Source organism: Thermobia domestica, chromosome 16, assembly GCF_964235325.1.
Source record: "Thermobia domestica chromosome 16, izTheDome1.hap1.1, whole genome shotgun sequence".
Taxonomy (NCBI): domain Eukaryota; kingdom Metazoa; phylum Arthropoda; class Insecta; order Zygentoma; family Lepismatidae; genus Thermobia; species Thermobia domestica.
The window spans coordinates 92,889,169-92,905,079 of record NC_137469.1 but is presented as its reverse complement, the minus strand read 5'-3'; the positions used below and the strand labels follow the sequence as shown (position 1 = coordinate 92,905,079).

The window sequence follows — 15,911 nt, the reverse complement described above, 5'->3', positions numbered from 1 at the left end:
GAATGTCAAAATTCCTTCAGATTATTGCTCATTTTGGTCTAGTTTACAAAATATATAAAAATCAAATGGGGTCCTTTCTACTTCCGTGGTCACTTTATGTTGTAATAGCTGGAGTTCCGAAATTCGGAATGTCAAAATCCCTTCAGATTCGTGTTCCTCATGGTCTACTTTACAAAATATATAAAATACATAAAAATCAGGTGGGGTCCAGTTTGCTTCCACGTTCGAATATCTCGAGTTCCGACATTCGAAATGTCAAAATTCCTTCTTCAGATTCGTGTTCCTCGTGGGCTAATTTATAATATGTGTGAAAATCAGGTGGGGTCCAGTTTGCTTCCCTGCAGCCAAAAAGTACATTGGAAGTGTCATCAAAGAAATAACTTAAAAAAAAAAAAAAAGTGCGAAGGATCCCAGGTCAGTATTTGTAACACACAAGTTCACATCAGTACTTACGGTTTAGAACCCCCCTCTTTTCTGATTTTAAAATATGACAACCCTAATTTAGCTGTGACTTGTACAACCATCGAACTATCCCTTTCGCACAGTGCTGCAGATATTATCATAATAGTCTTGAAGCAAATAAAAATGTTAAAACACACATATAAATCAATACAATTGTCTCGATTGATAGATGCTTTCACAATTGTTAAAAGGTGTAATTAAAAACAGTAAACATTGTTTCTGCTTTGAAAAGAAGAAACATGGTTTTGCTTATAAAACCACAAACACGGTTTCGGGCGGCATTCGCTTTCGAAAAGAGCTTTTGCGGTTTTTCGTTTGCAAATCCGCTTTTGCGGTTTCGGTTCCGAAAACTGCCTTTGCGGTTTCGGTTTTGACCGCAAATGTCACAAAAATTCGACACCACTACTCGAGATACACAGTCAAGTTCCATCACAACCAGAGGTGATATGAGATACAAATCTATATATTAGTGCTGGTTAAATTATTCGAATAAATTTTCTTCTCTTATTCAAGTATCGGAATACTAGTTTCCAATATTCGAACAATTCTTCGGATAATTAGTCGTTATCCATACAAATTATTCGAATAACGAATTTTGTTCGAATATTCGACGAATACATTATTCAAATTTTAACAGCATACTATACACACCGGCTTTCTTCGTAATTAGACACTTCCATACACAGACCCGAGAATTAGTGCTGCATGGAAACGTAGCAGAATAATAAAAAGATAAGTGAAACACTTACTTCGTTGACTCTCACACTGTGTGTGTCTTTTTTAACGTCTCACGACTACGTAGCGAGACTAAGGAAAACTGTGATAAGATGGATGATAATGGTGAAATGAAAAAGGAAGGAAACGGGAGAACCCCATAAAATCCCACCCATTCGGTGTTTGAGTTGAGTTGATGTTGAGTTTAACGTCCCGTTCAGCAGCTATGCTATATGAGACGTGGACCTACTGATTAACGTGGAATCCGAACCACATGAGCTCCCGCCGGGAATCGAACCCGGGTCTCCCACGCCAGCATTCGGTGTTTGTCCACCACAAAGCACGCTTGGCGATAACTCGTATCGAACCACGGACTCCATACACCCGAGATGAGCGCTCTACTATTGAGCCACCGCGGCTCTTTTCACGTTGTTAGCATATACGAAAGAATTGTTAAATTTTCAATCTATTCACTGCTGAAAGAAAAAAAAAAACTGAATAAAATAAACACAATCAAGAAGTGTTATTTCAATTTTAGAATGCTAGCACCAAAAGTGCAAAATGTTCTGCATAAAGTGATTCGATATTCATGTGACTATCTTAATCTAGTAAACAAGGCCACGAAATAAGTAGTGAAAACCGTAGAGGAAAATTCTAATAGGTGCAATAAACGAAGTAAACGTTTCACTTATCTTTTTAATAATTTGATTAAAAATACGTGGTGTGTTGTAATTTCTGCCTAAATATAGCACAACAGTAACTGTGTATATAACTAGGTAATCACAATTATTCTATTACTCGAAAACTAACATGAAAGTAATTAATTAGTATGTACGTGAACACGAGTAAGAATAAAAGAAAATATATATGAAATTAAATTTATTACTTTACCTTTTACTGATATCACAGCCATACTCAAATCTAGATATTCTAGTTTGCTTGTATATCCACTTGGAAGTCTAGAAAAACTATCTACGAAAATGGGGCTAGGAATCTGTAAGTAAATAATAATAATAATAATAATAATAATAATAATAATAATTTCTTCGTTTCTAACAGCTCACTCACTTAAAGAGAGTTTATTTGCTGACGGATACTACAATGAACCAACCATAACCTACCTCTGCAACCGGTGACAAACATTCTAATATTCATTTGTGCTTATATCGATCTGCTCTGAGACTTTCTGAACACCAACACTAGCTATAGAACTCGAATTTATTTACATAATCGTTGTTGTTGTTGCCTTAGGTTTTTTTTTTTTTTTTTTTCGCAGTGTTATCTGAAAAACAGTTACTGATATTTATTTTTTCCTCCCTACTTCGTCACTTCGTTAATCTTTGTAAAAGTCATCCTATCTGAATGAGGTAAACTTAGCTATCTAACGAATTCCTGATGACTTTGTTCCTTATATATAAGTTTTCACTTCGAATTTTCAATAAACAATTGAAAAACACTTGCTTTACGTAATATATACGTTTAGTAGATACAACCTTTGAAAATAAATTATTTGCTATGTACACACTTCATAATATGAAACAAAATAATTTCGATTTCGTTAGAGAGAGTCAGCTAAGTTTTGTTCATTCAGATAAAAGGATCTGTAAAAACATTAACGGTAAATACTTAAAGAAGTGGTGAAAAATAAAGTAACACATCAATAATTGTTCTTCAGATAATACTGCGTTTTTATAATTTTTCAAGACTACAACTTTCAACAATTATTATGTAAATAAAATCTAGTTCTACAGGCTGTGTTGGTATGGAAAAAAGTCCCACTCAGAGCTCATAGATACATGCACGAATAATCAGGATATTCATTACCGGATACAGAGGTACGTTATAGTGATTAATTGAAGATAGTTTATTGCCTGAATTAGCATTTATTTGTGCTAGTTGGCTATCTACTAGAGGATTCAATCGTAACTATGAGAAACTTTTGTTTGATAGAAAAAGGATTACAAAAAAATGCATTAAAAATATGAAAATTTTGCACGTTGTACGATATGAATAACAGAATTACTGATTTTTTTCTTTAAAAGATTTTACTGGACGTTACATAAGAGCAGTTAAATGTTCATTAGGAAATAAATCGCGATAACTGCGCTTCAAGAGCATCTGAGAATCCAATTTTAAAACCTTGAATGAAGAGAAACTTGTGGAAGTGAATGGAAACTTGTGTGTTGGAAGAAAGCTAGAGAGACAAACAGCGATTCCTGAACACCCTCAGATTGCAGAATTAGTATTTACTATGTGAGTTTTACATTTCACGGTTCTGCCCTTTAGGGTAAAGAAACTATTAGAAAGGATGATAATAAAATGTATCATTCGTACGAAAGACTAAAGAACAATATATATAACATCTGAGTTCGAACCCGCGACAAATAGATCTTGCCATTGCACCTAATAAATTACATGATTAGACTAAGCCAACCAGCTCACCTCAAAGAAAATTTGATCTTAAAACTTGCAACCAAACAGATTTTTTTAAAATAGCATTTTAGAAAAAAAAATCAATATTTTGACTAATTGTTATTATTCAGTACAAATTTTTAACAGTAATAGAAAAATTAAAATAATTACAAAAATTATCATACGAATCAACTTCAAACAACAAACCAAACATTGACCTACGTTATTCCTAAAGTATTTTATGTGCAGTCTATATTTTAATGCTAAATTTTCACTTGCATGACAAAAGCATTGTCAATGCGATATATATACGAATCAATGATTACAGAATCTTATTTTCTAGGTTTTACGCAACTTTCTGTAGAAAAAGGGCAGGTGTAGGTGTTACAATGATATAAACGTAACATTTAACTATAGGTTGAGAGCAAGAAAGATCTGCAGTTCCGGATTTTTTTTTTTAAACAACATTATTCTATCTCAAAGCCACACAAAATAAACAGATCCTTTCTGTAATCATCGCTTCATATATATATATAAAGTTACAAGGATAGATAAAAATAAGTTCAGGAAGAATGGTGTGACCTACGAGCTGTGTGAAGAAAAGATTCCACACTTCTGACACCTAAGCACGTACAAGGTTGAGTAGTCTGCAGTATACACAACCCGACTTTACTGCTCCTTGCCCAAGTTCCCTCATATACCTGTTTACAAGGGCTGGGCGAACTCGTAAACTGCATTTGGCCGCGATAGAGCAAGGCAACAGATCTTGTGCTCACCGAAGATCGAAGACTGGCAGATTGGTTGATAACAAATAGGATGAAAGATAAGTAAGGATATTTTCCACCAGTGATGCTGTACATTGTTGAAGCGAGTGATCCTCCTCCTTCGCTCTCGCAATTTTCAACTATACGATTAAGTCTACTTTCAAACAAAACACACATTTTTTAAAGGTGGATCACCACCCGGTCAGAACATATTTTAGCTCATTCCCTTAACTACTGTGCAATGATACATTGCATATTATAAATATTGTAGTATAAGACAGGGTTACGTTTCAGCTACAATATAAGACACTGATCTATTTTGTTGTGTCTTCTGATATCGAAAAACGTAACAAATAAAAAAATATTTTAATCGTTTTACAATGAGCACACAAGATGTCACTTGCTGCTAGATCTTATTAGAAGTGCCCAGTTTTACGGAATGTATGTTTGTATGTATAAGATATTTTAAAGTAACGATCTGACAACCTAATAGATATATTGTTTGACCATTTTTTTGTGTTGTTTCACATATTATTTAAATATTAATTTATCTGTAAGGAAATAGATTTTGAGAAGAAACTTGAGCAGAATGTCATAATACGTTGTTGCCAAATTTGTACGTTTACTGTGGTCGTCACCATAAGAAAAGTTTTGGATTCTAGCGTTGCAGTTCAAGAAGGGGAACTCAGCGTAAATTGCGGTAAGGGTCGACAACTAATTTCTCCAGTAAGTATCCAAGCAGAATGCCATGATTACTTCCTTTATTATCTGGCCTCAGTAAACACTCGACATTATCTGGCAACATAGCACTATTCAAGCAGCGTTTAGCAAAGCACCGAGAACACATAGTGATGCACCTTAAAGAAGTAATTTATACGAAATTTTCAGTGAAATATTTTATTTACAATCGAGGGGGAGGGATTTAATTCCCACACTATTGACCCATTTAAACTTCATCAGTAAAGAAGATTCGGAATCCTCAGGGGGTGGGGGGAGTAATATTCTCACCAAAATCGAATTATTTAGCAGTACGAAAACTATTCTGAACATTTGTAAATATATTTAAAAAAAACTGATCGAGTACTAATGTATGGGTGGGTGGGAGGGTAAGAACTCTTTATTTTAGACTTGAAGCACTGGGGATTATGTGGGAGCCTCAATAAATATCATACTGCATCAAACTGGAAAACATAATCGTAGAAGGTATTTTTACATGGGAGGGGAAGTAGGCACTTCCATTGTCCATTGATTTTAAATCCAAGTAACGAAGATGATTGCTTCCACCCCACTCCCCGAGAGAAAGAGAGAGAGAGTATTCTTCTCCCGACATCAAAGTAATTTACTGCCCATTCGTGACTGTTTTTTAATCTCAAGCATTGAGGAGCGTCAAAAAAGCCTCAAAGAAAATATTTACAATATTCTATCAAAATCGAATAATTTTTACATGTAATCCTTCATTTGCTCTTCAGTGATCTTAGACCATCCCTTTTATTATTGTAAGAGTTTAACCCAAATATGTGGGAATCATCGCAGTAATTTTTACATAAGACTGTCCAAATGCCGATCAAGTCAACTGGTAGTATCTCGCTACCCTCGTTTCGATTATAAATATGTCCACATATTTTCTTCCATATTACTACTTTGAATCTGTAAAAATGTGCTGCGAAAACGATGTGCTCTGATGAGGTGGTGACAACAATGTTTTCAGAAGGAATGCAAAAATCTGACTAGTCTATTTATTTAACGAGCACTGGGTCATTTCGAATTGCATCTCGATGGGATACCAGCCTCGGAAGAAACCAGAGTAGTGGATAGGATCCTACTTTAAACAGTAGGTCCTGTCTCATACAGCCTTAGCACTGAAAGACTAAATTACAATCAATCAACATAAGTATCAACAATATCCAAGTCTAGTATCCTCTGTTTGGCCTTAAATCATCATTACCCCAAAGTAATGTATACTATGTATCCGTAATATTCTTTAGGTAAATCTTAGTGAACAAAGAAAAGGTTCAATAAATACATAATGAATCAATTACTTACTGAAGTGGTATTACTACGTAGAATATAACCAGGGTTTGAAAAAACCCGGGTATTTTTGAAAAAACCCAACCCACCTGGGCCCATGTGGGTTTTTTCGGGTATTTTCGGGTTTTATTGGATTTTTTCGGGTTTAATTGGTTTTTTTCGAAATATTTCAATCTCTTTGGGGTAAAAATGTTAAAATATGATTTACATTTTATGAGTGTCATTGTCACAACTTGCAACAACCTTCTATTCACTGCTGTTTTGAAAAAATTTGCCGCCATTTTGAAATTTTATATTGGATCGCCGAAAAAATCTATACAGCAAATTTAGAAGGTCTTGTGCTTCTACCGTCAAAATATCAACTTAAAAAGTCCGAAAATTGCACCTTGTAGCATGGATACCCGCTATTTTGAAAAATGGCCGCCATTTTGAAATTTTATGCCGCCAAAATATATACAGCTAATTTAGTCTCTCGTGTGCTTCTACTTTGAAAATTTCAACTTGAAAGACCTAAAATTGCGCTTTATAGCGTGGATATCAGCAGCGGCGCAAATTTGTCTTCAACATTGGGGGGACGGGTAAGACGGTATATATATATATATATATATATATATATATATATATATATATATATATATAATATGCGATGTACAAAATATTTATGAAGGAGAAAAACAATGCTGGGCAGGATTACCCATGTCGGTCCCGGCGTTCTCCAGAGGGGACATAAAATATGACGACATTATTATTGCTTTATAACTTTAAAATCCGACCAGCAGCATTGAAAACTGTTCACAAGGGATGATCCAAATATGACCATTCCCTGTAAACAGTTTTCGATGTTGCCAGTCTGATTTTAAAGTTGTAAAGCAATAATAATATCGTCATATTTTATGTCCCCTGTGTGGGACTCCGGGACAACATGGGTAGGGGAGCAGAGTTGTCTTCAACATTGGGAGGTGGTCAAATTTGAGGCTTATTCTGGGAGGTATCAATTTCATCTCACTGTCCTTTGTGACAGTTGGACACAAATCATCACATTTCTTCCTAAAAGACACATTTCCAATCGGATTATTGAGAGGGACAGTTCCAAGATTGTAAGAGATATGTCCCCATCATCCCCCCGGGATTTTCGCCAGTGGATATCAGCTATTTTTTTTTAAAAAAAAAGCGCGCCATTTTCTAATTTTACGTTGGTATGCTGCCAAAATCTAAACAGAAAAGTTAGAGTGTCTCTGGTTTGTATCCTGAAAATTTAAAAGACCGAAAGTTGAACACTGTGTGGTAAAGGCAGACAAACGAACAAATGTAGATCGAGTCATCCTAGGAGCCTCAGTGACGTTCGTCAAATATGAATACCATATAGCTATATTAATTTAAAACAGACATAATTCATCAAAATGTCTTAAATATTTTTCAACGTAAAATAAATGGTCTTATTGTTGAAGTTCACTTTCGATGCTTTGTGCATTCAATTACGGGAATTACCCGAGCACTTGTTGCAAGACCGTTCTTTTCCGAAAATTAATTTAAAACAATTAACAAAGATAGGCCTATAATTCATACTTTATAAAGTAAATGTTTCAAAATGTCTAAAATGAAATGAAGTACTATCCTCCAGCGTAAAATAAATAGTTTTATTGTTGAAGTATTCACTTTCGATGCTTTGTGGGTTCAATTGCGGGAATTTCCCGAACACTTCTTTCACGACGGTTTTTCCCTGAAAATGCAGCTTGCTTTACTGTACATCGAAACTTCCATTAATACTGAAGTTTGAATGCAGCACTTGAAATAGTAAGCGTTACGTAGTCTTCGGAGCTCCGAGCATTAAGCTTCTTAATTTTGACAAGAATTTTTACGTTATTGCTAGTGTTGATTCTACAGAATGCTTATTTGAAGGCTAGCAACAAATGACTGAACTTAACTGTTGTTGTTGGAAAATCAAATTTTACTGAATACTTTTGTTACCATCAAAGGGAAGAAATAATACTAATAGTTTTACTAATGTATTTACATATTTACTGTTAGTACCGGCACCTATGACCTTAAACCCGTCAACGTATGAGGGATAACGTCCCTCGGCGGTGCCGAGTCAGGAAACATACTATTCATGGAAAGTATTTTCTAAAATATACAATCGCTTACTTTACTTCAAATAGGCTATAAGCATAATCCATACATTAATTTGTTCTACAATTATCCCAAGCTAAGGCGAGGGTTTTATTTATTTATTTATGCATTCATTCTGTGCATTTAGAGCTTTATAAAGGTCTTATGTTAAATATTGTTGTCTATCTTAACATGAAAGCATATAATTCGCTCAAAGAAAGTTTAAAATCTGATAAAAATAACTTTCAATGTGATCACCTTAGTTATACCAATAATACACTAACAAAAAAGTCAAAAACCCAGGTGGGTTTTAAGATGGGTTTTTTCAGGTGGGTCCAACCCGAAAAAAACCGGTGGGTTTTTTCGGGCTGGGCCCACTTGGGCAAACCCTGAATATAACAGTCCAACACTAATTTTAAGTGGTCTACCCTTCGTTGGAAAAAGATGAAATGAAATATTTGAGATTTACGTCCCACGATTATGCCGGTTAGGCTAAAGGAGACGGTGATTATGAGAAATGAATGAAATGGTGGAATGAAAAAAGTGGGAAGAAACGGGAGAACCCCGAGAAAACCCACGTACACGGTATTTGCCCACCACAAAGTTCACTTGGCGGGAGCAGGTTCTGAACCCGGGACCCCATGCACCAGAGGTGAACGCTCTACCACTGAGCCACCGCCCCACTCTACCCTTTGTTGGATTAGAGAAAACGAACGAGAACCCCTCAGACTACTTTTTGAATGTTCTAAGTAGACAAAGCATTTCGCACTAAATTTAATAACTGTAAGTAACAATAATTAACATGTATTGCGCCATATTTAAAACACGCCATAATAAAATATTTTTGGGAGCCACTCCCTCTCTCTTCATCGATCCCAACACAAAAGATATCCGCAGCCATGAAAGAACTTACTAATAGTGCATTGTAACATAAGTCATTTTACTGAAAACTGGTTGCCTCCAGAATCCACAATCGCATTTATAGAGGAATTGGTGTGTTAAAAATCGGTTGTATCCTCCATTTGTTAATATACTATAATTATATAACCAGTGGAGGTTTTCTGAATATGGACATTGGCTTGTCCAAGCATAACAGGAAGTTTTGGAACTAACCATAACTCATCGGGACGGTACGCCGAAAATCCCTGGTTCGAGTCCTAGTTCCATCATGCACATTTTCACTTTTTGTATATCACTGAATTGGCACCCATAGAGGAATTGGTGTGTTAAAAATAGGTTGTTTTTTCATTTGTTAAATAATGGCTACATAAATTTATTCTTGCTATTCACACGAACATACAATTATTAAACATGAACAGAAAAAGAAGTACATTAATATATTTAAAAAGTACTTTACAAAATGTGACCGAACCATACTTATTATGTAGACTAAACGTTAAAAGTCTTCAATGTTGCCAATTTCTATAACATACGAACAAATTGCTCCTATGTAGCATCTTTGAGCGTAAACAACAAAGAAAGCATAAAAAAAAAGGCATGATTAAGTCAATGAAACTCAGATTTTGAATTAAAACTACTAGATATAATCCCAGTATTTATCACGGATGTCATCGTCCAAATTTAACATAGCACTAGTTCTAATATTATGCGACTCAAATATGTTCCTTTCGATTTGTGTCATGGTTTTGTGAGTGATTTTGACTTCCTCACTCTTTGGACACACTTAGATGTTTGGATAAGACAAACTGTATATCTTGAGTACTGAAATCTTTTAACAGTCAATATAGTATTTTGAAATCGGATAATATACATATATACGAATTTTTTCGAATTTAGGGGTTTCATTTAAATGCGAGAAACCGTTCAAGTTATAAAATGTTTAAATCAGATGAGGACTTTAGAGATACCCTTCAGTATAATTTGTCGGGACTCTGAGACTTATTTATTATTCAAAAAGTGTGAAAACATTGTCGTGAAGTGGAACATACATACGCACAGACCAGTGATAACAGAAATATGTCGACATCTTGCTTATAAATAGACGTAGTAAGGTGGAAGTAAGATTTATATGAAGCTTCTGTTTTCAAAAATTGTTCAAAATTCAATTATTTATCAGTACCAACTTACCCTTTTAAATATTCTGCACTATATTAGTTTTTCGAAAAGTATTTTGCTTGTTTACAACATGTAAAACTCAAACTTCTAAGGACTTCATTTCATCTACAATCCGACGAAGAGCAGAAGGGAATTTAAAATGACTTCTGAACTATTATATTCTACTATGAATACTCTGAGAGATAGATTAACATATGTATTTTAATGCACTAATCTATATTACAGAGCAGATATTGTTACATGTGGAACACAGCGGCTACCATGTGTCCACATTAAAATAACAGTATCAATTCTCAGAAGCCAGCCGTACTAATCTATTTGATTATTCATCTATTGAAATTATCCTTTTCCTGTATACAAAAGGACCAAACATGAATATGTAGCGGTTTAAGAAATAATCCAGAAAAAAGGCCAGCTGAAAAAAATAAACATGATGTTTGTGGAATATCGCAGCTAAAACTACAATGCACCACAGGTAACAGTATTTGTTTATATATATATATAATGCTTTGGTGAGTATTTAATTGAATATAAAGAAAATACTTCTTTTTTCTTAATGCACTAAACTATTAATAAACGTTTCAGTCTATTAAAGGAAACACTTACCTCAGCTGAGGCCAGTCTTAATAGAACAACTCCCAACTTTAATATATGACCTAAATTTCCGGGGTTTAAGCTTCGGCCTCCCAGGTCTAATCTATGCCATAAGCTCTCATCATAGGCTATTCGTCTCCAACGTTTACATACTAAGGCACATCTAGTCAATGTGTACTTTGGAAGCCATCGGAAAATCAACACCATCATTTCATCTGATAGTTTATTAAATGCATCTGAAAAATAAAACAGCATAGTCTTAAATTTGCAGAAATTATCTGTTAAAAAAAAAAAAAAAAAAAGTTAGTATTCATAAACAATACGGAAGAAATTTGTCACTTTGTTCATTGGTTAAAGCTAATATCGCAGGCAACTGACTAGATTGGTGAGCAGTATCCAACTGTTGGTAGAATACACATGCAAAAGATAAAGTTTTGCTTTTGAGGGCAATCAGATCCGTAATATCTATAAACCAGTGCAGTTACTCTACAATACATAGTCATCAGCATTAAGAGGCAGTTCTCCAATTCTTCAGGAAGAGTAAAACAATCATATTATATATTAAGTTTCGACCTTACGCTCAAGTTATTATTTTTACCAAACACAAAAGAAAAAAAAATGAACGAAGAAGCGGTTCAAGAAATAATTCGGAGACTACATGAATAAGCAAACTGGAATTTGTGAAATATATAGTAGGAAAATAACCATCGACCCACCACACAGCTAACAATATCCGTTATTTTATATTGAGAAATGCGTTAATGTATGCACTAACAGCATTACAGCTATTTTACTACTTGCAAGATGCTGTATATATATATATATATATATATATATATATATATATATATATATATATATATATATATATTAAACTAAGAGTGATGTTCAAAGAGGTATATATTGTACTTTGGATTGTGTAATTTTTCGATCATCTTTCCGTAATGCTAAGGAAATCTGTTCCTGCAGGAACAATTTCGCATCCGTACGTAGGTAGTTTAACCATAATGTATGACCAGACACGAGAAAGAACCCTAGTTAATAGAGCGTCAGTAGACTCTTCATACATAAGAAACATACACAGTAGAAAACTCTTATTGTCTACCAGAACATGGTAACCAGGCTCTCATGAGGCGGATTACCATATTTTCCAAAATGATTCATTTACAGAAGAGTTTAATGATCCTGTTTTCCTATGCATAGCATAGTTTGGAAGTTAAAAAATGAAATCGACACGGTTTGTTGTATGATAACAGAATAATGGTTGAACAGTTTGAAACGAATTTTTCAACATAGTACTTACTTCAAATTGGATTTTTACCATGTAATTTTGATTAAAATGCCTATCATATGGAGGGAGAGGGCTTATGCCAAAAATAGTTTCTCATTAACCCTTCATGTTAGCGAGATGAAACTATATATGTATAAACTACTGATTAAAAACAAGCGGCAAATGACCCAACGAGGTTGTGTCTCATTATCACGGGAAAATTGTTGAACAGTTTGAAATGAAAATCTGAACGATCAGCACCTGGCTCTGACCGGGTTTCTATCATGTCACTTCCAGTAAAATGTGTCCTAAGGAGAAGGGAAGGAGTTTTAAATGTATACCTAAAATAAAGTATCTCACAAGCCTCTCGTGTTACGGAGATGAATCTCGGAAATTCATTAAAAGTGGTCACATGTCCAAAGTCCGCTTCTAAAAGTCTCTAAGGGAGGTGAGAAGAATTCTAAAATATAATAATTTTATATTTTGTATTTATAAACAGTTCATTCAAAGTCAATTTTTAAACATAGCATTTGCATCAATCAGTTTTTTTTATCATTTCATTTGAAAAATACACTAACCGGAAGAGGTTACATTTTTCGCAAATAGAAGATGGACTGTCTGAACTTCAAGAGAGTTCAACTGAAGCGGGAGTTTAAAAAAGAACTAAAATGAAATTTTAGTTCTACGTTCCACGACTATGTCCTTTGGCTAAAGAAGACAAATGATTAGTGGAAGTGAATGATCATGGTTTATATATATATATATATTACCACCAGGAATGGAATTCGGAACTACGTGTACCAAAAGAACAGATGGTGCTATTCACTAGAATAGCGGAAAGGGTCCAAATATACACCTTTCAAATATTATTCATAAATCTATTCTTTCGTCCGAAGAACGAACACTTCATCTAATTGTAATAAATAAAAAAGAAATAGTATGCTTTTGTACGGAAGTACCAAATTCAGGTTAAAACGCCAGGAAAACAGTAAATGCAACAGGAAAATGGCTTGCTTAAATATGTTTAGATTCGCAGTACATTTCTCAAAGGCAGGACCAAATGAAACGAAATTAAGTATACTCATGTCTAAAACTTAAGGAAATGTGAAGGTAACAGTGACAATCATGAACAATTGGTACATAAATGTTTCTGCTGGCTCAAAAGCGTGAAACAGATACATGTAGACAAAGCAAACGCTTGCAAAGACACACGAACATTGAAAAATCTGAATGAACACACTTATGTCATATGGAACATCTGTTGGTCGTCAGAAACTCGGGTTTTTGTTGGCAGAAATATGAGGTGTGGTTACCGCGAACAGCTATGCAGGCTGCACAGCGTAGGATAAGACCTTAAATAGCTTCTGTAGTAAAGCATCCTCCTCTTCCACAAGCACCCTGCGCAGTTCAGCAGTTGATCGTGGTGGTGATGTTGATGCTGCAATCCGTTGTCTGAGGGCATCCCACACACTCAAGGAGACTGAGGTTCGGTAATCGCGCTGGACCTTCAGGACGTCTTCATGCTATAGATAATCCTCCACCAACTGTGCTCAATGCGGACGTGCATTATTCATAAAACGAAATTCAGGGCCGTATGCACCACGGAACAGTCAAACATACTGTTCAAGGATGACGTTCTATAAATCTCAGCTGTTCTCGTCCGCTGCTGGAACACAAAGTGGTATAAGGGCCCCTGTCTTAATTTTACCTCATACCGCGATATAAGGGTCTTCAACAACATTTTGGTGATGGTAACATGTTCCTAGTGCCCCCCAAACAGACGGTGAGAATCACTAGCTGATTTGCGATTCGTCACTGAAGAGTACACTACTCGACTGATCAGGGGGAGCTCCTCGTGGATAAGCAGTTAGTGTACGCTCCTTTGGTATGGAAGATCTGGGTTTGATCCCTGGCGGGAACCCATGTGGTTCGGATTCCACGTTAAGCTGTAGGTTCACGTCTCTTATAGCCTCGCTGCTGAAAGGGATGCTAACTAGAAAACAAATCAAATCAAATCCACTGATCTAAGGTCCACTCACTGTGGGCTATACACCACCGTAGGTGTGCCTGGCGCTGCTATTGTGTGAAAGGAATGTACCTGGCGGGTCAGTGTGCATACAATATGCATTCGTGTAACCATCGGAATGTAGTTTGACGCGATACGTGGATCCCAAAAGCAGCTGCAAGGTCTCGAGCTAGTTTACATGCTGTACTCGTTGGTCTTCGACGGGCATTTAAGACCAAATAACGAACCTCACGCAGTATTTTTGCTCGTCAACGACCTCCAGCATACTGCTGTTTAATGTTTTTAATTCCACATTAACACTCCAAGTAGCATTCAAGTCCCAAAACTCACACTACTGACTTTGTTCCACTTCTAATCTACCGATGATCCGACCGTCAATCACATCATTCATATGTGTTCTCTGGACCATTGTGTGTTCCTAGCGCACATTCACTATGACCGATTCACACTGTACACCAGTGGCGGACTGGCCCAGTGTGCTGGCATGCAAATTCAGTTAATAGTTTTTAAGAGGAAACACATATTTGATTTTTAAGTTCAAATACAAAAGTGGAGAACAGTAATCTATATGGTTCATTATATCGATTTCTATGAACGGCTCGGAAAAACTTATGGTATGTTACATTTTCTAACTTTCAAGTAAATTGTGAACGAAGGTTCAACATTGCCATGCAATCGAATGCAATGACTAGGGCTCGAAGTTGAAAACCTAAAAATTGCCCACAAAGTACCGATAAGAAACCTAAAAATATCTTTAAAAAAAAGGACCTAAAAACTGGAAAAAGGGACGTAAAAATAAGTCCCAATGTAATTAGAATTACATATTTAATGAATATAATGTTCAAGAGATACAAGCTTTTGGTTGTATACAATATACAGTTGAAAGAAAGGGTGTAGCGGTGCACATACTCCTTTCGGAGGGTTGCCTCTTCAGGAATCTTCTGATTTGTATACTGCTCCAAAAACATTTCGGAAGTTTACTTGTTTATCTTTGCCAACGAGATATTCGCTGCAACTAAGGCACTGCAAAGATCTTTGTGAAACGGAAAAGACTTAGAATGTCCACTAGTACTTTGTCCTAATATAAGTTGTTTTTCCTTTTTCTCCACAGCCCGGAAAACTGCTTTCACGTCCAACGTGCTATTGGACATGGAATCGTTTTTTTCTGCACTCACTTCCACTTCGCAATATTTGCTGAAAAGAGTATTTCCATCTGTAGAAATAATTTCTGCTTCAAATTCAGACACAAACTGACGCAAAAAGGAAGTTTTCTTAGGTTTAATTTTAGGCATGTTAACGGTCTGTCCTTCCACAAACTGAAGTCCGAACTAAAATAAGAAAACTTCCCCACCTTCACTTCCCTTGCTGAGGACATTGTTACGCCTCCTTATCTTACTTGTGATTGTTGCATATCTGGTCTTATTAGTCCAGTCGTTGAAGACTGTCTTCTCTTTGG

The 15,911-nt window shown here is 35.5% G+C and overlaps 1 protein-coding gene across 3 annotated transcripts in view; it reads right to left on the bottom strand.

Moving 5' to 3' along the window:
* Skp2 (S-phase kinase-associated protein 2) overlaps positions 1-15,911 on the bottom strand; it is a 73,724-nt gene that overhangs the window by 47,435 nt on the left and 10,378 nt on the right. For all 3 annotated transcript variants that reach the window (XM_081742749.1, XM_081742751.1, XM_081742750.1), the window contains exons 3-4: positions 11,172-11,395; positions 2,068-2,170 (exon numbers count right to left, since the gene is read on the bottom strand). In XM_081742749.1, coding sequence (XP_081598875.1) covers positions 2,068-2,170; positions 11,172-11,395 — 327 coding nt within the window. The remainder of the gene's footprint in view (positions 1-2,067; positions 2,171-11,171; positions 11,396-15,911) is intronic.